This window comes from Muntiacus reevesi, chromosome 8, assembly GCF_963930625.1.
Source record: "Muntiacus reevesi chromosome 8, mMunRee1.1, whole genome shotgun sequence".
Lineage (NCBI taxonomy): Eukaryota > Metazoa > Chordata > Mammalia > Artiodactyla > Cervidae > Muntiacus > Muntiacus reevesi.
In genome coordinates, this window is record NC_089256.1 from 10,881,975 (window position 1) to 10,907,516 (window position 25,542).

The 25,542-nt window shown below is 48.2% G+C and overlaps 1 protein-coding gene across 6 annotated transcripts in view; it reads right to left on the bottom strand.

Moving 5' to 3' along the window:
* Positions 1-2,679: 2,679 nt before the first annotated feature.
* Positions 2,680-25,542, bottom strand: part of MRAS (muscle RAS oncogene homolog) — a 69,444-nt gene continuing 46,581 nt past the window's right edge. For all 6 annotated transcript variants that reach the window (XM_065942871.1, XM_065942868.1, XM_065942869.1 and 3 more), the window contains 4 exons: positions 14,643-14,796; positions 12,964-13,063; positions 7,612-7,691; positions 2,680-6,031 (listed from right to left, as the gene is read on the bottom strand). In XM_065942871.1, coding sequence (XP_065798943.1) covers positions 5,932-6,031; positions 7,612-7,691; positions 12,964-13,063; positions 14,643-14,796 — 434 coding nt within the window. In that variant the 3' untranslated portion in view covers positions 2,680-5,931. The remainder of the gene's footprint in view (positions 6,032-7,611; positions 7,692-12,963; positions 13,064-14,642; positions 14,797-25,542) is intronic.

Consider the following 25,542-nt stretch of genomic DNA (forward strand, 5'->3'; position numbering starts at 1 on the left):
GCTGCTTGGGCTTTTCTCTAGTTGCAGCAAATAGGGGCTACACCCTAGCTGTGGTGTGTGGGCTTCTCATAGCAGTGGTTTCTCTTGTGGAGCACCAGCTCTAGGGTGTGCAGGCTTCAGTAGTTGTGAAGCTGGGCTTAGTTGCCTGGGAGTGTGTGGGATCTTTCCAGGTGAGGGATTGAACCCATGTCCCCTGCATTGGCAGGAGGATTCTTTACCACTGAGCCACCCGAGAAGCTCCTACATACGATTTTGAGGAAGGGTCGAGAGGGGGTCAGCCACCCTACCCGTCACCCCACAGAACCAAGGCTAATAACCCCCGTACTAGGGTTCCTGGTGGTCCCTAGGGCCCCTTAAGGGACCCTTGTTCATCAGACACAGGGAGGAGAGGAGGATCTGGGCAACTTCCCCCAGAAAGCAGGCTGCTGTCCTGCAGATTAGAACCAAGCAAGCTGCCATTACATCCACGTGGTAGGAAAGCACTCAAGGCGGGGCCTCAAGTCACAATTTCTGACTCAGTAGGTCTGATATGGGCCTGGGTGACTTGCATTTCTAACAAGTTTCCAGGTGATGCTGAAGCTGCTGGTCTGGGGACCAAACTTTGACAGCCACTTACCCAATTATTTTACCTCTGTTCATCAGTCCAGGTACGTGTCCCACGATTGAACAGGAAGCTGATTTGAGTTAGAGTTAATGGTTTCCCTTATCGTCGCCAGGATGTATGTTCTACTGAAAGCACCCATCAGTTCTTGGCTGGTAGAACTCAGCTTTCTTATGTTTAAAATTTCACATTAGCATGATAATGCGCTGTTTGCCACAATGTGTGTGTGTGCGCACGCATGCATGAACATTCATGCACCCTCATTCATATCCAACTCTTTATGACTCCATGGACTGCTAGGCTAGGCTAGGACTCCATGGACCCTGCTAGGCTCCTCTGTCCATGGAATTTTTCAGGCAAGAATACTGAGGATCTTCCTTCTCCAGAGGATCTTCCCCACCCAGGGATCAAACCTTTGCCTCTTGTGTCTCCTGGGCTCTTTACCAGCTAAGCCACCAGGGAAGCCCCAAGCACAATGGTGAAACTCTGCAAAGTGAGAGTCCTGGGGGATGAGAGTATCTCCAGCTGGTACAGAACACCCACCTTTAGAGAAAGCTCCAAGAACACTGAGCTTTTGTGTGTTCTCAGGTTGGATTCAGAGCTCTGTACATTGAATGTGGCTGTCTACATTTTCAGAAGAGTGAGTGTTTGAGAAGCAAACTGGGATCCAATTTGCCTTTGTGTAAAAACTTCCCGTAAGTAAGGAAACTACTTGCTGGCTGTGGGAACACTTCTGAGTTTGCTGCCTGGCCAGGCAGAATCTTGTGGCTGTTATAGGCAAAGGAGCAAACTCTAATTGTTGAGTTGAAAGCAGATGAGACTTCTCCTGGGTGGACTGGCTGAGCTGGGTCCCAAGGCACAATGCATCCAGGCTGGATTTCATTCAGATGCTGAGTTGATGTCCTTTGTAGGGCAGTGATACTCAGATTTTATCGCACATACGAATTACCTGGGGATCTTGTTGAAATGCAGATTTTTTTTTTTTTTTGTAGCCTGGATTTACTTATTTTAAAATATTTATTTATTTGGCTGTGTCAGGTCTTAGTTGAGGGACACAGGATCTTTTGTTGTGGCACATGGACTCTCTAGTTTGGGGCATTCAGGCTCTGCAGTTGTGGTGTGCAGGTTTAGTTGTTCCAAGGCATGTGGCGTTTTAGTTCCGTGACCAGGGATCAAACCCATGTGCCCTGCATTGCAAGGCAGATTCTTAATCACAACAATCAGAGTTAAGAATTTTGTTCTGATTTTGATTGAGTAGGGCAGGACTAAAGGGGAACTATCAGAACATCCTTCGCCCTGCTCAGCATCATATTCCCAATACCCAGCCCAATGCCTGCCATGGGTGGAGTCCAATAAATCTGTGTGGAAGGAACGAATAGGCAGGCAGCCACACCACCCCTCCCCATTCTAGTTGACAGTCTTCTCTGCCCTCAGCCCAGAGGGGATGAGAAGCTTCCTCTAGCCCCCAAGTTAACCTGCTTCAACTGTCATCACACAAAGAGTACCCAGGAAGGGATCTGATCTCTACACCCTGGGAAAAAAGACCCAAAGTTTTTTGCCAAGTATCCAACAGTTTCAATCAAAAGAGAAATCACTTTATACAAAAGACTGTAATCTTACAGTCAGGGGCAGGGGGCAGTTTCCATGAAAAGCAACGTCAGACAATCCACTTGGTGTCCTTTATAAAGAGTATCATTTCTAGGATCTGTACTATGGATGTCCACACTTAGCTTTAGCTTTTGTCTACTTAGGAAGCGCACATCATTGTCCCATTCATAGGCGGGGAAGCTAAAGATTGAAGCAGGTAACTTACTCAAAGGCATATAAAAGTCAGAGGCAGAGCCCGAATGCAGGGCTGATGGACATCAGGAGGCTGTGTCTCTAAATGAGTGCTCACCTGCCTTCATCCTCTGGCTCCTTGCAGGACGGGGACACCGCTCATAGCCACCTGTGGTCTCCTTCTCGCGTTAGATTTGCTCTGCAAGAGGGTGTCATTTGGGGCCAGACACTGACCACATAAAATGTTCTCGTCAAAACTTTAGGCATATTTGAGTAAGAGGAAATCAGACAGACAAGAGTTCCTCTGCTTTTCTTTATTAATGAGTTGGGATACACAAAGACTTAATAAAAGTTACACAAAAGGCTCAAGCATCATCGAGATCTTCAGGCATCACTCGTTTCACGACAACGGCCACCAGCGTAGACAATGGCTAACACTGTGTGATAGAAGCTGGGTGCTCACGGGCGCTCAGCAATTCAAGTGTCTTGCATTCTAAGTAAACCCAACGTGGAATCCCTACTCCAATGGGGGCGGAAAAGGGAAGGGACCTGTCTCTGGCTCTGGATTGACTGTAACACGTCTGAGGGGCCTCTGAGGTCAGAGCGGCCATGTGTTAGTGGGTCTTGTCTCCTGGGAACGGGAGACAGGCCACACGAGGCTCACAGGCACTCTCCACAAGAAGATGGGGGTGGGGTGGGGTGCACAAAGTCCTAACTGAAGCCATCCGGTGTCCCCTGTGAGGCAAAGCACCCTGTGAGGGGAAGTCAGTGGCCATGGCCCCAGGCGTGGGGGTGGGGAGGATGGCTCGGATTGCTTGCCCTCTGAGGGGAGAAAAGGAGCCCTCTGGGTGGGGGGAGGGGCAGGATGTCAGAAGGAAGTCTGTGAGTGCACAGTGACAAAGGCTGGGGGTGAGGGGATTTCAGGAATGCTGTGCTGCAGGGGCATGAGGGTAGCACAATTCAAATGGAAAGCCAGTAGGAACACCAGAGAGTCACCAAAGACGCAGGTCTCATTGGGCTCTGCACTCAGGGAGGAGCATGGCTGCTGGTTTTCCAAACTGACCCTGCCAGGTGCCCATGTGTTGGGGCTACCCCTGGGTATACTCTAGCTCAGGCCCAGGTGGAAGCCGTCACTGCCCCAAGAGCCCACAGTTCTCTAAAATGCAGAGAACCATCTTTCAAAAGTGTTATTTACCCATCGCAGCTGTGGGGGAAATGAGGTCATGGGAAACGAAGGCAGACTATTAACTCAACAGGGAGGCTGCCGAAGGCCATCGTTTACCCAGTTTCTTCCTTCAGCATCGTGGGCTATGTGCTGAGTGCAGGAGAGATGCCCTGGAAGATGGGGCTGGGGTAGATGGCACTGCCTTAATTGGGGGAGGGCCCGGAAGCAGCTGGAATCCCCTTGTCTGGTTACATTCAGAGCTAAGGGCTTCATTCTAAGTCAACTGGTCTGCTTCCAACAAGACTCCCCCGTGCCATCGGGGAACTGCAGGCTCCACAGTGGATAAGGGTGCTGGTGGTGGTCCATGCCCGGGAACGTTTCACAGCGGATGCTGCCCTGTGGGCAAGGCTTCCTGGCCCACTCCACCACTCTCTCCATCACCACATCTCCATCCTTCCTTCTTCCCTCTGTCTTGCTTCTTCCTCATCTCCAGTTTATGGCCGCCGCCGAGCTGTACCTGGGCAGCTGGGATGTGGCCCAGAGGAGCATGGCAGTTGGAAACGGCCTTGTCCTGTCAGTGTTTAGAAGGCCCACTAACGTTACAGGGTCTTGGGAAGATCTGAATGCGTGAGCTGAATGTTCTTTGTTATCCTTCCTTTTCGACTCAGAAAAAAAGGGTCATTTAGACAAATGATGAAGGCTAATTCTCCAACAAACTATTTCGTTCGGCAGCAGAGTCACTCTTTGGCTGTGCCCCCACCCCTTCCCCCACGTTGCTGGTGACCTCGCTGAGTTAGGAACATAGCATATTTTCAAAACTAAAGAATCCAGGTGTCTCCACGTCCAGCGGGGTGCTCACTTGCTCCGGAGTTTCTTTCTCCAAGTGGTGGCCGGGCCACCTGCTAGGGACGTTCTACTTTGCTTGGTGGCCTGATTTGTAACAGAGAGAAAATACGGTCACTAGCCGACTGCCTCGTCTTCCTACTTTCTCTCTGGGGTGTGCTGTGGTTCCTGCTGCCCCTCACCCTGCCCCATCCCACCCCGTCTGGCTCATACCAGCAGCACCTGAGGCAGGTGGGCATTGTCAAGGAGCTGGGGGCCGGCCCCGTGTAGAAACAGGTGTAGGAGAGCCGTGTCATCACCCCAACCTTTCTTTCTCTTCCAATTATACTAAAGATCCAAGAGGTTAATAAAAGTTTGTGCCAGAAGGGCAACCTGTAATACTAAGTTTGCAAATACTTCAAGGGGTTTTTGCTCATTTATTGGACTGAAGAAGTGAGTCAGTTGACTCAAAGGGAAAATGGCTTCAGGTCTTGGTGCTGTTTTAGCAAGAACAGTATTGGATCATTTTTGGTGAAGACTTAGCACAAACCAGAATTTTCCAGATGGTGTCCATGTTAGCCGACTTCAGCGTGGAGACCATTCACACCTGCTCAGTGTGTTTGTATCAGAGGCACCAGATAGTGCAGGTGACGGGAGAACGCTCTCTCACAGATGCTGCGAAGAACACAGAACTTAACCCACAACAGGTGAAAAAGAAATGAACACTTGCACAATGCCAGTCAGTTTGCTTAGTTTATACATCTCCAGGTTAAGGCGAGGCCCTCTAAAAACCGATGTGCCAGCCTCTCTCCTCAGCAAAACAAAATTTTGTTTCACGATATCTGTGTCCTGAGCCACAGTAAAGCCTCCTGGGTACACACATCTCTCTTCTCTCCAGCTCACAGGCTGGGAGGGGGGTCTGTTTCCCTCGACCCTCCAGCCAGCGTCCCTGTGACCTCCCCAGGCTCTCAGCCACTCCATTTCATACTGAGTTGAGTTTTGGCACGGCTGGGAAAGTTCAGTTTGAAAAAAACCCCACAAGATTCCAGACATGTTATCGGAGAGGTCTGCTGAAGACTTGAAACTTCACCAGGCAGTGGGTACAGACCCCTTTAATAAAATAATAATCCCTAAAATAATTTAAAAATCTACAAAAGACACCCAGGCTCAGACACTGTGGGCTGGGGGTGGGGATGGGGGGAGCTTGATCATGGCTTGTTTTTTTTTTTTGTATGTGGAGAAACACTTCCACATCAAACCCACACTGTGGAGTTCAGAGAAACAACAGCCATGAGAGAGGGAGGGACCGGATTGCATCAACACGGGGGCTCGGAGGCTGCTTTGCTCACCGCTGCCTCCTCGTTTCTGGTGAGACTCCGGGCCACCCGTGCCCCTCCAGAAAAGCCAGACCCTACCTCCTCCCTACCCACCCTCCCTCTCTCCCTTTCTGTGCCAAGTCCTCGGGCCAAGGGTCATGGTTAGAATGGTCTTCGATGCAGTTAGGCAGTGGAGGGGTCCCGAGGGCTGGCCGGTTCCCGGTCACTGTGCCCAGGGCCTCGGGCCATCACAATATCACGCACTGCAGTTTGTGGGTGCCCGTGGCCCGGTCTCCCCGCCATTTGGTTTTCTTCTTCTTCTTCTGGCTTTTTTCCGGAATCTGTTGCCTTTTGAGAGAAGGAAGGACAGAATGGCAATGTTACAAACGGCTTTGCTTCTCCCTGCCTCTCCTCCCTTGCTCCTGGGTCTGTGACTGGGTGGTCAGCTCTGGTTCTGGATGGGGAGCAGTTAGGGGATGGGGAGGGGTGGGGGAAGGGGGACAGGGAGGGAACATCCTGGTCCTGGACACTGGAGGATGAAGGCCTGGCCTGGAAAGCATCTCTAAGGCAGGGAAAGTGGGAAGGGAGAGAGGGCAGAGCAAAGCCTGCCATTCCTGATAACATGCTATGGCTGCATTTATGTCCATCACATATAACATCAGGCTATATGTCATACAGTTATATGTCATACAGTGGTGGCATCTATGTCTGTGTTTCATATTTTATTTTTTTTTAAGTTTTTTTTTTAATGTGGACCACTTAAAAATTCTTTACTGAATTTGTTACAATGTTGTTTCTGGCTTATGTTCGGGTTTTTTGGCCAAGAGACATGTGAGAATCTTAGCTCCCTGACCAGGAATCAAACCCTTGCTCCCTGCATTAGAAGGTGAAGTATTAACCACTGGACCACCAGGGAAGTCAACCTGCCCTTGGAACTAGGAGGTCCATAACTAACTAGGTCTATAACTAGGAGGTCCACACCCTCCTGGTGTGGTAGCATCTCTTAACACCGGGAAAACACCCATGAGAAAATAATTTCACGAGTGCAGGACTGCCAGCTAAAGCATAAAGTGAAGGCTGCCAACCACAGTCCACGCTGGGGAATAATCAGAAAAGGAGGTTTTTGGGTGTCTATGCACGAGTGTGAGTGTGTGCACGCACTGGGGGTGGGGGGCTGAGAGATGGCAGGTCAGGAAGCACATGGTTACAGCCTGCATGTGATTCCACAACTATATGACAGTCCTAGAGGTCCCCAGCATAAGACAACAGGCTAAATGCACGTCGTCTGCAAACCACTGATTAGGTGTTTCTGTGGGTTGAGGATTTGGGGAACAGGAAAGATAGAGGATGATGAGACCAGCCAGGAGGCTGTCTCTGTCATCTAAGCATGAGATGATGAAGCTTTACACCTAACTATGCAAAAGAATGTACAAGAGACCATGGCTGGGGTTTCTGACAATCCTCGCAGACCGCCAGTGTGTGGGGACTGGTGAGGAGACACATGTGCAAAGCCTCTGTGACTGCAGCCTAAGAATCGGATGCTGGTCGTTTAGCTAAAATGTCAAGGGGTGCTCTGACATCAGGGAAGAGGGGAGGGCCTACTTTTTACTGAGTTGGCAGCTTTGGTGTCGGGAGAGCCTGGGATTGAGGGGTACAGGATGGAGGTGCTGCCCAAGGGGATTCTGAGCTGCAGGATGGAGGAGATCCAGGGAGGAGGCTGCTGGTGCTTGTGGCTCCTTCCACAGGGAGTAGGGGAAGGCACAGGTGGGTGGGAGGACAGAGATCGATGGACAGAGGCATAAGAAACCCAGAAGAAGGCCCAGAAGAGCCCGGCCTGGGCCTGGACCAGGTGCCCCCGTGCACTTCCAGCCCTCCCTGCGCCCATCCTGCTGCAGAGGCCCGGCTTCCAGGTGGCGAGCCTCACTCACCTAATGACTCTAACCAGGTCGTGGAAGGCCTTGTCGACGTTGAGAGGTGGGTCCTTGGCACTGGTTTCTATGTACGGAATCTGGAAGGCAAAGCGGAGTCACTGAGATACACAAAGCCGTTTGCCCTAAAAAATGCAAAATTCTCAGAGTCCCCGAGGAACCCTGCAGAGCCCCCTGGCACCTGCAACCTCAAGCCTTGGGTGGCTTCTCACTCTTTGTTTACTTATTATTGCTTTATTTAGAAGCTGTGTGGATTTTATTTTTTACTTAGTTTTTATTGGCGTATACTCACTTTACGATGTTAGTTTCTGCTGTCCAGCACAGTGAATCAGCTGTACGTTTACACACAGCCCCTCTTTTTTGGATCTCCTCCCCATTTAGGTCCTGACAGGGCACTGAGTAGAGCTCCCTGTGCTGTACAGTAGGTTCTCATTAGTCATCTATGGTTTCTCACTCTTTAAACTTGGAAAGCTTTCCTGACAGCTTTTCTGACTCTCTCTTTGTTCTTGGTTCACAGAGATATTTCAGAGCCCCCTAAAAATAGAATGAAAAAGACCTTTTTATACACTTGGAGACTAAAGACTGTTTCATTTATCAAACTGATGTATGTTCTGATGCTATTCACTTTCCTCCCCGAGGTCTCTTTCTGTGCCCTGGGGGATCCTGCCCCTTTTCCCGGGTCCTCCTGAGGGGATGTGGGTGGGAAAGGGGATGGCCCTGGGCAGGACTCTGCACGCTGGTGGTCTCTGCATCCCTCTGGTCTCCGGCAGCCTGCCTGGCCCAGCTCTCTCTTGGTGTGCATCTGGGAGCCCAGAGCTCAGTATGTTTACAGAAGGCTCATGTCTGCATGCGGCTAGAGGGTGGCAGTAACTGGGAGATGTGGTTGAAGGGACCTCATAGGGCCATGTCTACCTCAAGCCGTGGGCAAACAAAGCCTCCATGAAGTCAGGACAGAGACTCCTCCTTTCATAGGGACCCCATAAAGGCAGGAGGCACACCCCCACTTTCCTAACAAGCGGAGACAGTGTGGGCTCTGGACAGCACGCGCTGGCCTCCCTAGATGAGATGCAGGCAAGCCAATCGTGATTAGACTGAAGAATTCTGGTATTTTTTGCAACTTTTTCCTGATTACAAAATTAAGACATTTCACTATTGGAAAAAAACACAGCAAAGAAAATAAAAATGACTGAAAGGTTAAACCTGGGGATAGGGTAAGTCGTCATCTTAGAGGAGGAGCAGGTTGTAAATGATTGCCCAGAACACATCAAAAAGTACCTTCCCACCAACAATCATCGCAGGAAATCAGATGTTCACACATTGCTGTGGCTTCGAGCAGGGGCCTTGCTCTACTGACCCAGACACAAACAGCAGAGCACAAAGGCCAGGGCTCAGACCTTCGAAATTTCCAAACTTCCATTCAACAAATATTTGAGCCTCTGATAACCCTGAGAGGAAACTGCCTTCCTGAAGTCTATTAGGTTGCAGGCTCACTGAGGTGACTGTGGGCTGTTTGGTCTCCCAGGTTTCAATGTCCCCGACCTCGCTAATCCTCACGTTAACCCGCTGAGGTAAGCAAACCAGCTATCTCCATTTTGTAGCTGGGGAGACTGAGCTCAGAGTGGTGATGTATTTGCCCAAGGCCACACAGCAGCCAGCGGAGACTCAAAATCTGGACTTCCTGCCTGGCCTGACACGGACAGGGAGGGGTGCTGAGGTGCACTCCAGAGCCTCTTCTAAGCATGACAGGCACCCCAGTAGGTCCCGGGAGCTGGAGTCCTATTCGATCTTTTGAGAGCAGAACAGTGTTCTTCCCTGTGGACATCCAGGGGGCAGGGACCTACGCAGAGCCTCTTAGATTCCTGTTATCCTGCCAGCTCGCATGTCCCGGGTTCCTAGGGCCAGACCTCTGCTGCCTGCCCACCCCTTCACAAGCACACCAGCTGTAATTTCCCTGGTCCCCAGACACTGCCACCTTTTTTTGGGGGGGTTCGGCCTCTGCAGAAGGTACTGATGTGCATTACCTGGGTTCTTAGAATTCTGAGTTCATAGTAACAAGACTTAAACTTGTGAAATCGTGCAACAAATGGTAACACTGTTTGGCTCCACTGAAGGGCCAGGAAATGCCACCTTCTTGCATTGAGTGGGGGTGACCTGCCTTGGTCAGCTCAAGAGGAACTTGCCTTATGAGCTCTAAAATTAGGACAAGAGCTAACAAGGTCATGTGGTCTAATGGTAAATGAGGTTGCAGCATCTGCTGTAAAAGCAACATAAGCTGAGACACTGGAGACCCCGGTTCCAGTGGGGGAAGGTGGGATAAGCCTCACCAGCCCCCTGTGTCTCAGTCTCTGTTACCTGAAGAATGGGGCTGCTGCTACCCCTGCACTGCCTGCTTCCCCCCATCCTTACTCACCCACCCAGAAGGGGTCTGTGAAAGCCCTCAGCATCAGCTCACTGTGTGGAGCCTGAGTCTATGGGATGGGATAGCTCCTGGCCTCTTTCTGTTCAGGATGTTGGCTGGTAGAGAGGTGGGTGCTTTCTGAGGTCTGAATCTAATTCTAAACCCAGTGGTCAGTTCAGTGCTCACCTGGAGACTTCTGAGCACATCTGTCTTGGTCGATCACTTCCTCTTCTTTGAGGCATGTCCTTTTCTTAGCTCTCAAGACCTCACTATGGTCCTCACACATCACTGACCACTCTGTTGCTTTTCCTGCTTTCCGCTCATCTCCCCACATGCATGGCACTGAAGTGTCCCCAGCCTCATTCCCAGGACTCTTGCCCTACCTACAGGGGTTTCATAACTTTTTTCCCCTTGGGTTTCAAGGCATTTTTTTCTTTTTCCATGTATATACACATATAATTATATATGTACACATAAAATTGAGGTATAATCGACATATAACACTAATTTCAGGTGTACAACATAATGATTTGGTATTGGTTGTTGTTGTTCAGCTGCTAAGTCATGTCCACCTCTTTGCCACTCCCATGAACTGCAGCACACCAGGCCTCCTTGTCCTTCACTATCTCCTAGAGTCTGCTCAAACTCATGTCCATTGGGTCAGTGATGCCATTCAACCATCTCATCCTCTATCACCCCCTTTGACTTCTGGCTTCAATCTTTCCCAGCATCAGGGTTTTTTCAAATGAGTTGGCTCTTCACATCAGGTGGCCAGAGTATTGGAAGTTCAGCTTTGGCATCAGTCCTTCCAATGAATATTCAAGGTTGATTTCCTTTAGGATTGGTTGGTTTGATCTTGCTGCCCAAGGGACTCTCAAGAGTCTTCTCCAGCACCACAATTCAAAAGCATCAATTCTTTGGCACTCAGCCTTCTTCATGGTGCAATTCTTACATCCATGCATTACTACTGGAAAAGCCATAGCTTTGACTATACAGAACTTTGTTGGCAAAGTGATCTCTGCTTTTTAATATACTGTCTAGGTTTGCCATAGCTTTCCTTCCAAGGAGTGTCTTTTAATTTCGTGGCTGCAGTCACTGTCCACAGTGATTTTGGAGCCCAAGAAAAGAAAATCTGTCACTGTTTCCACTGTTTCCCCATCTATTTGCCATGAAGTGATGGGACCGGATGACATGATGATCTTTGTGTTTTGAATGTTGAGTTTTAAGTCAGCTTTTCACTCTCCTCTTTCACCCTCATCAAGAAGCTCTTTAGTTCCTCTTCACTTTCTGCCATTAGGGTTGTGTCATCTGCACATCTGAAGTTATTGATATTTCACCTGGAAATCTAAAGTTCCATGTCTGGTTCTAACTGTTACTTCTTGACCTGCATACAGGTTTGTCAGGAGCCAGGTAAGGTGGTCTGGATTTCCCATCTCTGTAAGAATTTTCCACAGATTGTTGTGATTCACACAGTCAAAGGTTTTAGTGTAGTCAGGGAAATAGAAGTAGATGGTTTTTGGAATTCCCTTGTTCAGCCGGGAGTCAGGCCATGTCACTCCTCACTCAGAACCCCAGTGGTCTCCCCCTCACTCTGAGTAAAAGCCCTTAAGGCCTTAACCCACTGCACCCCACCTGCTCTGACCTTGCCTCCTGTTACTCACCCCTTCCATCCCTTCTGCTCTGGCCTCCTTTCACCTCCCTGCTGTTCCGTGAACTCCCACAGCAGGGCCTTTGGACTGCTGGGTTATTCCTCTGCTGGAACATTCTTTCCCCAGACATTCAGAGGACCTACTCCCTCATCTCCAGTCAGTCCTGGCTGACATGTACCCTCTAGCAAGGCTCTCCCTGATCACCTGTTTGCAAAACTGTGCCCCCCCCACCCCGCCACGTTCCCTCCCTCTCTCCCTAGTTTACCTTCCCCCAGAGCATGTTACCTTTGGGCGCACTCTAATTTACTTTGTTTACTTGTTTTTTTAAAAGCTGGGTTTTTAAAAGATTATTTATTTATTTGGCTGCATTGGCTGGATCTTAGTTGCAGCATGTGGGATCTGGTTCCCTAACCAGGGATGGAACCCAGGCCCCCTGCATTGGGAGCTTGGAGCCTTAGTCACTGGACCACGAGGGAATTCCCTGCTTTGTTTATTGACTGTCTTCTGTCACTAGAAGTAAACACCTGGAGCATGGAATTTTGTTTCCCAGGACACAGATGGTTGAATGAATATGTGAATAAACACAGAAGGCAGAGATAAGCAAAACTAACCCACAGTGAACCCTTTCCTCTACTCACAGAGCTAGGCCCACCGGGCAGAGGGAAGCGATAATCCTGTAGACTTCCTGGGAGGCTAGGTGGATGTCTACATAACTGACTAGTGAGGCCAGGGCATGGCTTGGCCAATGCAGGGGAGAGGTGGGAAGAAGCCCAGTGACCCCACCATCCAGTGGCTAAAGGGGCATCACAATGAATAGAAAAAAAAAAAACAAAAAACTTAAAGACGTCTGCTGACATGCACTGTGGGTTGGGCCAACCTGGGTTTGATCACTTCCAAGATGAAGACAGTAGTGCCTACCTCCCTGTGTGGTGGCTGGGAGTAGATGCTCCCCCAGCACAACGCCTGGCACGAGCAGCGCTCAGTGAAGGTGACTGATCCGACGGTTCTGAGCACAGTCAGGTGCTGGCTCAGAGCCAGAAGCCAACTCTTTGCACGGCCCAGTGATGAACCTGCTGCGTCAGGGCCAGGGCCAGGGCCCTCCCCAGAGCAGGGCCTCTACTGACTAACAAGGACATGCTTCCTCTCTAGGTTGGCATCTTCTTTTGCAAAATATCCCACACTGCACATGCCCCATGTCTATGGAATCCAGCCCATGACCTAGGAGGTCTGCAGGAGTGAGGTGACACTGACATCCCCTGATGTCACACTCCAACACACACACACACACACACACACCCCACCTACATTGTGTTTGGTCGCCATTTCTTTTCCTTGCTCCCTGGTGATTTTCCTCAAATGCATCAGATCGACCTTGTTGGCCACGAGGATCATGGGGAATGACTCCCTGGAGGAAAAAGGAACAGCTCGTGAGCTTTCCCTGGTGAAGGCGCCCCTGGTGAAGGCGGGGTGCCCTCGCGCCAGGCCTGACACAGCACACAGCACCTCCCTGTGGCCTGAGGCTGACTTCAGAGTCTTTCCTTCCACATCTCCAGGGATGGAAGAGGGGCCTGCGGGCAGCTGGCTGCCTTGGTTTGAAGCCTCATACCTGTTGCAAGGCGGGTGGGAACTCTCCTGGGAACCCTGTGGCTTTACACTGTCTGGGCCAGTGGCTGGGTTCCCGGGCCCACTTCTCTCACCTCCCAGTCACCGTGACACACGCCCATGCAGGCCTCATGCTGTGGCCTTCAGCAGTGACTCGTGAAGAGCACCAGGGCCAGGGGTGGGCGCACGGCTGCCCCTCAACAGTGGCAGCTACAAGATCAGGATGGCTTCCAGGAGAGTCAGGAACGGATCTGGAGGCGTGTCTGCCTGAAAATTTATGAAGGACACATGTGGCCACACTCCTGTCCGAAGTCAATGAAATGCCCGTCTCACAGCATCTTTGTCAGCAGTGAGTATTTTCATTAAGAAGTTGTAATTGATGGGTGAAAAATGGTACTTTATCCTGCTTTCTTGCACTTCTTTGATTAGCAAGAAAGTTGAATATCTTCCCACATTTGTGTCATTTATGTTTTCTCTTTAGAGATTCCTATAGTCAAGGGTTTAACCCACATTTATCTCTTAGAACTTTATGTGTATGTATGTGTACATGTATATAAGCATGTATACCTTTATCTTGAAAAGTTACTAACACTTTGCCTTTAAGATAGGTGTTAACTGGACTTTTCAAATTTACTGAGATTTGTTCAAAACTCCTATTCGTTTGTCCTTTTGTTTTTATACTAACCTCTTTAAGAGCTGATTAACTGAAAAGACCAGTTGGACTTACAACAATTTCAAATTATTTAACTACAACACGTTATGCTAAGGAAAACATGAGCCTTTAACTGTTGCTACTGTTTAGTTGCTAAGTTGTGTCTGACTCTTTTGCAACCCCATGGACTGTAGCCTGCTAGGCTCCCCTGTCCATGAGATTTCCCAGGCAAGACTACTGGAGTGGGTTGCCACTTCCTCCTCCAGGGGATCTTCCTGATCCAGGGATAGAACCTGCATCTCCTGCATTGCAGGCGGATTCTTTACCATTGAGCCACCTGTTAAGCTCAAGTCTTTAATTAGGGGTTTATAAATCTCACAGTCAAATGTGATTTAACCAATTACAATGTACATTGGAGAGAAAATTCACTTTTTCTTTGGCTGTAATAAAATCTGGTTAAATTTGAGCTGAAAAACAAATGTTATTTATGATTCCTTGAGTCATCAGTGGCGACAGTTTAGGCAGGATGGGAGGGAGCCAACCCCTCGAGGCCGTGGATGCATGTCGACCCCTCTGCCATGTGGAAAGGACTAGGGTGGGAGCTGGTGGGAGTTGAAGGAACCAAGGGCTGAATTCAATTCTGCTCCTTGAATCTCGGCTTTCATCTAAAGATCTGAGATGGACAGACAGAGCCCACCCTGAGCCAGGCGTGGGGTGTCCCGACCCTCACCTGTCCTTGACGCGCAGGATGAGCTGGTGGAAGCGGTCCACGTGCTCGAAGCTGGCCTTGTCCGTGACCGAGAAGACGATGAGGAAGCCATCCCCTGTGCGCATGTACTGCTCCCGCATGGCGCTGAACTCCTCCTGCCCGGCCGTGTCCAGAACTGCAGTAGGAGGAGGCCACTCAGGGGCTGGCACCATCCGTCTGGGAGCCCCTGGGGCCTGCAGACCCCCAGGCTACAGCTGCGCCCCGCCCAGGGTGGCTTCATGGAGCTGTCTCCACGAGGCCCCGGGCTGTGCAGTTAGGATCCAGCGGGGCCTCAGGCACCTCAATGTGAGGCTCTGACTGACTCACTTGTGGACCCACTGATTCTACCCCATGGTGCTCCCTGGGCCTTAATTCTTTGTCTGAAGAAAAAGCCTCATGAAGTCAGTGATCACCTCTGTGGCAGAACTCCTCTGGAGTCCCCAGACCCGGGCCTGGATCCCTCAGCAGCCCTTACAAGGTGAGTCTTGGGGAGGTCACCTGACTCTCTGAGTCCTTGTTTCTTCATTTGCAAAATGAACACAGTGCCTCTACTTGGCAGCCCCTTGGAACGAGAGGCCCTGGACAAGCCTGTGGGAAGCCCGAAGAGGCCTTCCCAGGTCAGAAAGGGTCCCCGACCCTGTGTGCACAGATGCCAGGCAGGACCAGGGGACGGGGCAGCCCCCTGAGAGCCAGGGCCTTTGCCACCAAGGATGAGGCTGCTGCAGGCCTCCTGGGATCTGGGAACTGAGGCGGCTGGGGAGGCCATTTCCCCAAAGGCTCTTCCCCTCACCTTCCCCATCTGTCACCCCATAAGCCTATTCTCCAGAGATAAAGGTTCTCCCTGATTGTTTCAGAGGTCACAGCCACAGCTGGGGGGAGTCTCTCTTTAGATCTGCAAGCACGACAGGCTTCAGGCCCATGGCGGTTGTGAAATTTAAACCCTTCAGCGGCTTGCAAGCTTCTGCTGCCTGCCACCCCTCCCCATTCCCCCAGCTCTCTACCTCTGACCACACACCTCCCCTCTCCTGGAGGCTGTGGAGCAGGTGGTTACAGATTCTGAAGCCCGATTCTGGGCTGAGTCTGGCTCCTCATTCCCAGAGTGTGACCTTGTGCAAATTCACTTCTCTGTGCCTCCTATTCCTAAAATGGGGCTCGTCAGGGTTGTCCTGAGTTAATATACAAAGGCCATGAGAGCAATGCTGACACAAAGAAGTCCCTTAGGAGCGTCTGCTATGAGCATCTATCCTCTCCTGGGGTTCCTTTCTCCAGCCATTCCTCCTCCCTGCTCCGCTTGCTTTGGTGAGCTGATACTGATTCACAGAATATTGCTGCCTCAGCCCTGACTCTCCACCCCCATAAAGGCCCACTTAAAAGGCCCCTAGCTGGACTGTCAGTTCCCAGAGGCAGGGACCTGGTTTGCGCGTCACCCATCTACTCGGAGCCTGGCATAAACAGTACTCAACAGCAGCTGAGTGAATAAATGAATGAGAAGTCTATACACTTTCATTTGTTCATTTATTCAAGAAATATTTGAGCGTCTACTGTTTGTCAGGCAGTGTTCTAGGCACTGTGCATACGGGGGAATGGGGCAAAATCCTTGCTCTCATGTGACTTACAATCTAACAGGAAGACAGATAAATAAATGAATGGGTACTGTAATTTCTAGTAAAGATGGGTACATACTTGGAACAGTAGCACCAGTTGGACGTAACTGGTGGGAGCTGGTGTCACTTTGGGTGGGGAAAGATGGCATCTCTCCTTCTCCTTTGGGAGAAGCTTTTGAGCAGTGACTAAATGATGAGGGTGGGGGAGCCACGTGGCCAATGGCAAGAGCATTCCGGGCTGAGGGAACATGGTGGGTGGAGGTGTGCAAAGGCAGGCCAGCTGAACTGGGGAAGTGGAGGGACTGGTGAGTGGAAGATGGCGGGAGGTGGGGCAGGTCAAGGGTGGGTGGGACTGCTGCATCCAGATAAGGCTGACTTCATTCACGGCAGAGACTGGGCAAAAGAGAGAGATGATCTACAGGACATCTGAAAAGTTTACCCTGGTTGTTGGGGAAATCCAGACCAAGAGTAGAAGCAGGGGCGCTAGGTAGGAGGCTAGGTAATAATCCAGCAAGACAAGATGGACAGTTGGACTGAAGGTGGGGTGAGGTGGATGCTGTGAGTGGCCCGATTCACGCCACTATCTAAGACAGAGCCAACAGGAGCAGGGTGTTCTGGAAGGGAACATGGGGATGTGGGGGTGAGAGAGAAGAGCATTGAGGATGGTGGCTGTTTGGGGCCTGAGCCAAATGAATGGTGGTATCATATCCTAAATGGGGGAAGATGGTCAATAACAGGGTTGGAGGGGCCCTCAGTTTCTGACACACTTCAGAACCTCTCAGACATGTATGCGGGACTTCAAACAGGCACTTGGAGACTTAAGTCAGAAAACTAGAAGAGCGGCAAGAGACACAGGCACAGGAGTTGCCAGTGTGTGGATGGCCAGGAAAGTCATAGCACAAGCTAGTCAGGAGCCCCCGGAATCCACATCTCAGGCAGACACTGTGAGATCATGCCTGAGAAAGTGATCTCGTCCCCACAGCCTGTCGCCCTGCACCCCCCCCGAGTCACTCAGCAGGGCAGAGGGCCAAGGCTGGGTGGTCACACAGACACAAGCTGTACCCACACGTAAGAGTCCGGGGCTCCTCATGGATGAAAGCAGGCAGGGCTCCTGCGTCTTCAAGTCCTTTAAGTTCTGACATCCTAGAATTCTTTGGTTTGAATGTTAATAATAAATGAAGGGGTTAAGAAAATAAGATTTACAGCTGAGGACCAGTGGGGAGACTGAGGAAGTTTCCCCAATTTCCTTGGGAAGAGGGATGAAGACTGACCTTCACCCAGAGAGACTGAATCCCACTCAGAACTGTAGTCAACAAAACAGATGCAAATGGCATGGATTTGACTAAAGTGGGGATGGCAAGGCCTGAACTGAACAGCAGAAGACATTCAGGTAATATTGTAATTCATGTATGCACAGATTTTGAGGGTATATATTACCTGAAACAAAAATAGAGATCTAAGATATCTAAATACCATCATTCGGAATTAAAAAAAAAAATTCAACAGGGAGTTGAAAATCAAAATGGACCCCTCTAGAAAGGAAAAATAGTCATTCCAGACATCAACCGCCTTATAAATTACATTATCCATGCTTTCTAAAAGAATTCCTGGAGGACATACTCCAGCAAAGTGAAAAATAGATCCATGAAAAAGAAAGATGAGTGGTATTATAAATGATGCCAACAGTGGTATGCAAAGGAAACAGCAAAACCTGAGTTAAGTTTCAACACATATTATAATAAATATTATAAAACAATTTGACGACAATGAAAGACAATCTAGAACTAAAATCTATGATGATCCATATGTGAATGTAGGGGCTGGGAAAAATGTTATCATTGATAAATACTAAAGTTCTTGCCTCATTTGGGAAGAGTCTAAAGATACTGATTACATCCAGATGTTGAAATAAAAATGTAAGTATACACACATATATGTACAATATATAGAATAATCACCCGAGATAAAACTCAAAACTTCCTAATCATTAGAGGAAAGAAAACAGGACAAAGTAAATGGGACCAGTTCAATGAAAGGCAAAAATAAACTATACACGGAGTTCCCTGGTGGCTTAGTAGTTAGAATTCTGGATTTTCACTGCCACAGGTTCAATCCCTCATTGGGGAACTGAGAGCCTGTAAGCCACACAGTATGGTAAACAAACAAACAAAAAAACTGTACACAAATAAGAAAGTTTAAAACATAGATGTGAAATAAGATGGCAGAAATAAATCTATGATGAACAACAGCAAATGGGTTAAATCCACTTATTAAAAGCAGATACTCAGTACAAAATCCACTTATCTGCTACTATAAAAGATATGTATAAAACAAAATGACACAGAAGAAATAAACAATGAAAGAAATGTAATATGCACCCACAAAACAGAATTCAAGACTAAGGCATTAAATAGAACAAACCAGAGTATTTAGGGGAAAAGTATAGCATCAAAAAGTATCAAAGTCATGAGTTATAAATATATAAGAATATTGCCTAAATTATATGTATATGTATAAAAAACTGATTTTTTAAAACAGTAGGAACTGACAGATCCCACAATCATTGTGGGAGAATTGAACAACCTTTCCTTAGAGACAGAAGAAGTTACTCCCAAAATAATGATGTATCATTAAATAACACAATTCAAAAATGTAAACTGAGAGACTGAAAGAACAAACTTTACATCCAAACCATAAATAAATATTTTCAAACACATGTGAAACAGTCATAAAAATTGGCTATATATTAGGTCATAAATTAAAATGTCAACAAATTCCAGAAAGCAGAAGTCATATGGAACATCTCTTGCACTATAAGATCAGAACTGAACAGTAACATGATTCTAAAAGAAACTATCCACTTGAAAAATCTAAAAAGCTATAGTGCTCTATGGTGTGGTGGTGGTTTAGTCACTCAGTGGTGTTCGACTCTTGCAACCCCATGGACTGTAGCCCTCCAGACTGCCCTGTCCATGGGATTTTCCAGGCAAGAATACTGCAGTGGGTCACCATTTCCTTCTCCAAGGGATCTTCACAACCCAAGGATGGAAACTGAGTCTCCTCCATTGCAGGCAGATTCTTTACCGACTAAGCCACCAAGGAAACCCATATAGTGGGTTTATAGTGCTCTGTAACTCTCCGGTAAAAGAGAAAAGTGAAGCAGAGATTACAGACAATTTAGAATTGTATGATAATAAACAATAATAACCCCCTCTGCTTTGAGACCAAAGTGGCACTCAAAGGAAAATTACGGCTTTAAATGTACTTTGAAAAACAAGAAAGACTGAAAAGTAACTAAGCATTTAAACCAAAAGGCTAAAAAGAAAAAATAAAACCAAAGAAAGAAGAAATTGTCAATAAAAGTAGAAATTAAGAAAATGGGAAGAAGGGAAAAGTAGCTGATATCTAAAAATCAAAAGCTGATTCTTTGAAAACTAATTTAAAAAGAACCTTTTAGGAATTCTTATCAGAGGAAAAATAAGATATTTGGAATGAGAAAAGGGCCCTGTCTATGGATATAGATAAATATTTAATTACAAGAGAAAACTATCTACAGTTTTATAGCAATACATTTTCAACTCTTTATTTAACTTAAGAAAATATGAATGAACAAAACTGGCTCAAGAAAATATGTAAAACCCAAATAGGTCAATACTTATCAGTGAAATTGAAGAGACAAAACTATTCTGTGAGGAGCACAAAACTAGTTTTATAATCAACGTGGCTCAGTAGTAAAGAAGCTGTCTGCCAATGCAAGAGATGTGGGTTTGGTTCCTGGTTCAGGAACATCCCTTGGAGAAGGAAATGGCAACCCACTCCAGTATTCTTGCCTGGAAAATCCCACAGACAGATGAGTCTGACTGGCAATAGGCCATGTAGTCACAAAGACTTAACACCTAAAGTCACACCAACCATAGAACAACAAGAACAATACAGAACTTTCTAGCTCATTGTAACAACCTAGCATAATCCTAATAACAGCTTGGACAGAAATAGCACGTGGGCATGTAGTGACTGCCAGCCCTGGACCGCCTCTGGGGGACAGAAGTAGCCTGCATTGTGACCTATGAGGTACACCCGCCCATTTGCCAGTTACTTTCTCAGCACTTATTTGGTGCTAAGCCACTGTGCTGCTTGGTACTTTGGGTGGTTAAAAAATAAGATGCATCTCCTTCTCAGGGTACTTAAGAGGCCAGTTGGGCTGATACTTAAATAATAATACAGGATAGAACAATGGACTGGCTCCAAATTGGGAAAGGAGTACATCAAGACTGCATATTGTCACCCTGCTTATTTAACTTATATTATACAGAGTACATCATGCGAAATGCCAGACTGGATGAAGCACAAGCTGGAACCAAGATTGCCGGGAGAAATATCAATAATCTCAGATACGTAGATGACACCACCCTTATGGCAGAAAGTGAAGAGGAACTAAAGAACCCCTTGATAAAAGTGAAAGAGACAGTATGGTACTGGCACAAAGACAGAAATATAGATCAATGGAACAGAATAGAAAGCCCAGAGATAAATCCACGCACCTATGGACACCTTATCTTTGACAAAGGAGGCAAGGATATACAATGGAAAAAAGATAACCTCTTTAACAAGTGGTGCTGGGAAAACTGGTCAACCACTTGTAAAAGAATGAAACTCGAACACTTTCTAACACCATACACAAAAATAAACTCAAAATGGATTAAAGATCTAAATGTAAGACCAGAAACTATAAAACTGCTAGAGGAGAACATAGGCAAAACACTCTCCGACATAAATCTCAGCAAGATCCTCTATGACCCACCTCCCAGAATAATGGAAGTAAAAGCAAAACTAAACAAAGGAGACCTAATGAAACTTAAAAGCTTCTGCACTACAAAGGAAACTATAAGTAAGGTGAAAAGACAGCCCTCAGATTGGGAGAAAATAAAAGCAAATGAAGAAACAGATAAAGGATTAATCTCAAAAATATACAAGCAACTCCTGAAGCTCAATTCCAGAAAAATAAATGACCCAATCAAAAAATGGGCCAAAGAACTAAACAGACATTTCTCCAAAGAAGACATACAGATGGCTAACAAACACATGAAAAGATGCTCCACATCGCTCATTATCAGAGAAATGCAAATCAAACCCACAATGAGGTACCATTACACGCCAGTCAGATGGCTGCTATCCAAAAGTCTACAAGCAATAAATGCTGGAGAGGGTGTGGAGAAAAGGGAACCCTCTTACACTGTTGGTGGGAATGCAAACGAGTACAGCCACTATGGAGAACAGTGTGGAGATTCCTTAAAAAACTGGAACTAGAACTGCCATATGACCCAGCAATACCACTCCTGGGCATACAGACTGAGGAAACCAGATCTGTAGGAGACACGTGCACCCCAATGTTCATCGCAGCACTGTTTATAATAGCCAGGACATGGAAGCAACCTAGATGCCCATCAGCAGATGAATGGATAAGGAAGCTGTGGTACATATACACCATGGAATATTACTCAGCCGTTAAAAAGAATGCATTTGAATCAGTTCTAATGAGATGGATGAAACTGGAGCCCATTATACAGAGTGAAGTAAGCCAGAAAGATAAAGAACATTACAGCATACTAACACATATATATGGAATTTAGAAAGATGGTAATGATAACCCTATATGCAAAACAGAAAAAGAGATGCAGAAGTACAGAACAGACTTTTGAACTCTGTGGGAGAAGGTGAGGGTGGGATGTTTCGAAAGAACAGCATGTATATTATCTATGGTGAAACAGATCACCAGCCCAGGTGAGATGCATGAGACAAGTGCTCAGGCCTGGTGCACTAGGAAGACCCAGAGGAGTTGGGTGGAGAGGGAGGTGGGAGGGGGGATTGGGATGGGGAATACATGTAACTCTATGGCTGATTCATGTCAATGTATGACAAAAACCACTGAAATGTTGTGAAGTAATTAGCCCCCAACTAATAAAAAAATTTTTAAAAAAAGTGAAAGCGGAGAGTGAAAAAACTGGCTTAAAACTCAACATTCAAAAAACTAAGATCATGGCATCCAGTTCCATCACTTCATGGCAAATTGATGGGGAAACAATGGGAACAGTGACAGACTTTATTTTCTTGGGCTCCAAAATCACTGCAGATGGTGACTGCAGCCATGAAATTAAAGACACTTGCTCCTTGGGAGAAAAGCTATGACTAGCCTAGACAGCATATTAAAAAGCAGAGACATTACTTTGCTGACAAAGGTCTGTCAAGTTAAAGCTATGATTTTTCCAGTAGTCATGTACAGATGTAGAGTTGGATCATAAAGAAAGCAGTATGGCAAAACCACTATAATACTGTAAAGTAATTAGCCTACAATTAAAATAAATTAATTAAAAAATAAAAATGCATAAAAAAGAAAGCTGAGCACTGAAAACTTGATGCTTTTGAACTGCGATGTTGGAGAAGACTCTTGAGAATAACTTGGAGTGCAAGGAGATCCAAGCAGTCCATCCTAAAGGAAATCAGTCCTGAATATTCATTGGAAAGACTGATGCTGAAGCTGAAGCTCCGGTACTTTGGCCACCTGATGTGAAGAATTGAGTCTTTGGAAAACACCCTGATGCTAGGAAAGATTGAAGGGGGGAATAGAAAAGGACAACAAAAGATGAGATGGTTGGATGACATCACCGACTGGATGGACATGAGTTTGAGCAAGCTCCCAGAGTTGGTGATGGACAGGGAAGCCTGGCGTGCTGCTGTCCACGGAGTCACAAAGAGTCGGACATGACTGAACTGAACTGAACAGGACAGAAAATGATACATGTTATTGGAGACCTAGAGGCGGGGTGGGTCGCTTCAACTTAGAGGGATAATGGAAGGTTTTAGTGAAGAGAGGGCATTTATTGGAAGAAGAGAAACTGATATAAAAAGACAGAAAGCCCTTCTAGGCAGGGGAATAGCAGAAGCAAGGGCCCAGGGGCTGGAAAGGAGAGAGCAGTAATGAGGCTGGCGCACTGCGGAAAAGGCTTGTGCTGGAAGAGGTGGGAGAAAGACGAGATGGGGAGGTCAGAGGCTGGGACCTCGGATTCTAAACTAAGATGTCAGAACTTGGTTGTACTGGGGAGCTAGTGAAGGTTCTGAGAGGGAAGAGATGTAGTCAGAGGACAGTGAGTGAAGGAAGCCCTGGTGAAGAGGAGGAGGGGCCTGGGCAGAGGCAACGAGCATGGAAGAGAGAGAGGGTGTGTACTTCAAATAGAGGAAAAGGAACAAGCGGGGCGCCCCAAGGACATGGAACACAGGGATGGAAGCCAATGGGAGACCGAAGATTAACCTTGAGCCCTAGGAGGGGAGGGCAGGTACAACCAGGGAGCACGTGGCGGCTGAGCTGAGCCTTGTCTGGTTTGGGGTCCACCCCTGGCCCACCTCTCCCCTCCACACATCCTGCAAATGCCTGGTCACAGGCCCCTTGTCAGTGGCCCTGCCTCCAAGAAGAAAATGGGCAGCTGTACTTCAAAAAAAAATCATGATTTTGCCTGTATCCCTCATGCCTGATGTCATGAAGGTGGGAGGACTCCTGAGACAGAAAGTATTAGTCACTGTGAGAGGGGTCCTGCCAATGTGTGCGTGTGAGAGACAGACAAAGGCAGAGACAGACAGAGGCAGCCAGCCTGGAGGAGGGAAGAGAGAAAGAGAGATTCTGGCATCAGAGCGGGTCAGGGCTGTGCACTCCATCTGCCCTGCTCCAGGCTTCCCACCCAGGGGTGGATGACCCTGCAGTGTTGCTGAGGAAGATTTGAGTGGACACCCTGGAGCTGTTCTTGGATCTGGTGGATTCTAGAAGCCAAGCCCACGTGCTGGCAGGGATGGAGCCCCAGGCAGGCGGGCAGCCAGCATGCAGGCAGCACCAGCCCTGGTCCCTGCTAAGCCCTCCCCTCCTAACCCCTCCTCGGTCTCTCCTTATCCCTCCCCCTTCTCCTCCAGGGCCCCTAGAGGGAGACAAACCCTTGGAGAGGGGTCTGGGGGCTCTGACATTGGCCCACAGCCAGGGTGCAGTCCAAGCTCTTTGGCTAGAAACAGTCCTGCCCAGTGTGTTCCGACTGATGTCAAGCACTGCGCTGAGACTTTATACACACATCTGTCCTTGCAGTCCTCTTCATGGCCCTGGAAAGGAGGTATTACTGTCCCCCTAGTACAGATGAGAAATTTAAGGCCCAGGAACTTAAAGGATCTGCTCAAGGCCACATGCTAGGGAGAAGGTCACCCTGACTCCCCAAGACCCAACTGCCTCAGCTTGTCCAAGCTGTCTGCTTCAACCAGAGCGTGTGGATCCGACCAGCTGTGCCTCAGATCCAGGTCCTTGCCCAGCCATGACTTCTACCAGAATGCCTACACAGGGCTCCCCCAGCTGCCCCCAAGTTGGGCTGAAGCCCCTCTCCTTTCCTGAGGGCCCTGGCCTCTGATCTCCATCTTTGAACCCTTCCTGTTGCACATGGCTCTGGTTCCTCCAAGACTGTGCTCAGTTCCCCACTAGGGTGTAGCCCCAGAGGGTGGGAGTCTAGCTTTCATTTCCCTGGGTCCCCCAAAAGCTTCGGCACCCAATGAAGGCTCAAAAAATACTTGCAGAATGACTGGACAAATCACACGCACGCTACAGGAAATGCAGTTATTGTGTTCAAACAGCCCACGCCAGCTGCAAGGGAAACCACTAAAAACAGACTTTTAAAGCCCTATAACTCACCCTTCAGAGTGAAGTAAGTGTTCTGGAATATGAAACAACACAGGTGATAATTTCTAGAGATACCATGCCTCCAAGGACCAACGTCTCTCATCCAAAGGTCACCTTGGGAGGCGGGAGGGACTGTGTCCAATTTCACAGGGCAGTCAGGCAGGGAAGCCTGGGCTCTGCCTAGGAAAAGACTCCCATTAAAAAATATCAGTTCATTGAGGATCAATAGTGATGAGGGTTCCCCTATGGGGTAGGCTAGGTGCCTGGCAGAGGGCTTGATGCATCAACCAGCCACCATGCCCAGGAAAGGGGCTGCTCTTTCCTTCTCCGAAGCACTGGCCCAGCATGTTGAGCCAGGCGGCTCTAAGCGGGAGGGAGCTAAAATCCTGTGGCAGGCGCCGGCTGGCTCCTTGGCAATGGGGGAAGATTCCCTCTGGCAGTGGCCCCAGCCTTCACTGGCTGACGTCAGGGCAGACGTGCTGGCCGCCGGCCCCGGGGAACAGTTGTCCTCATGACCTGCGGGTGGAGGAGTGGGGGGGTGGGGGGAGGTCTTGGGAGACGTTTTCATGAGGCCCAT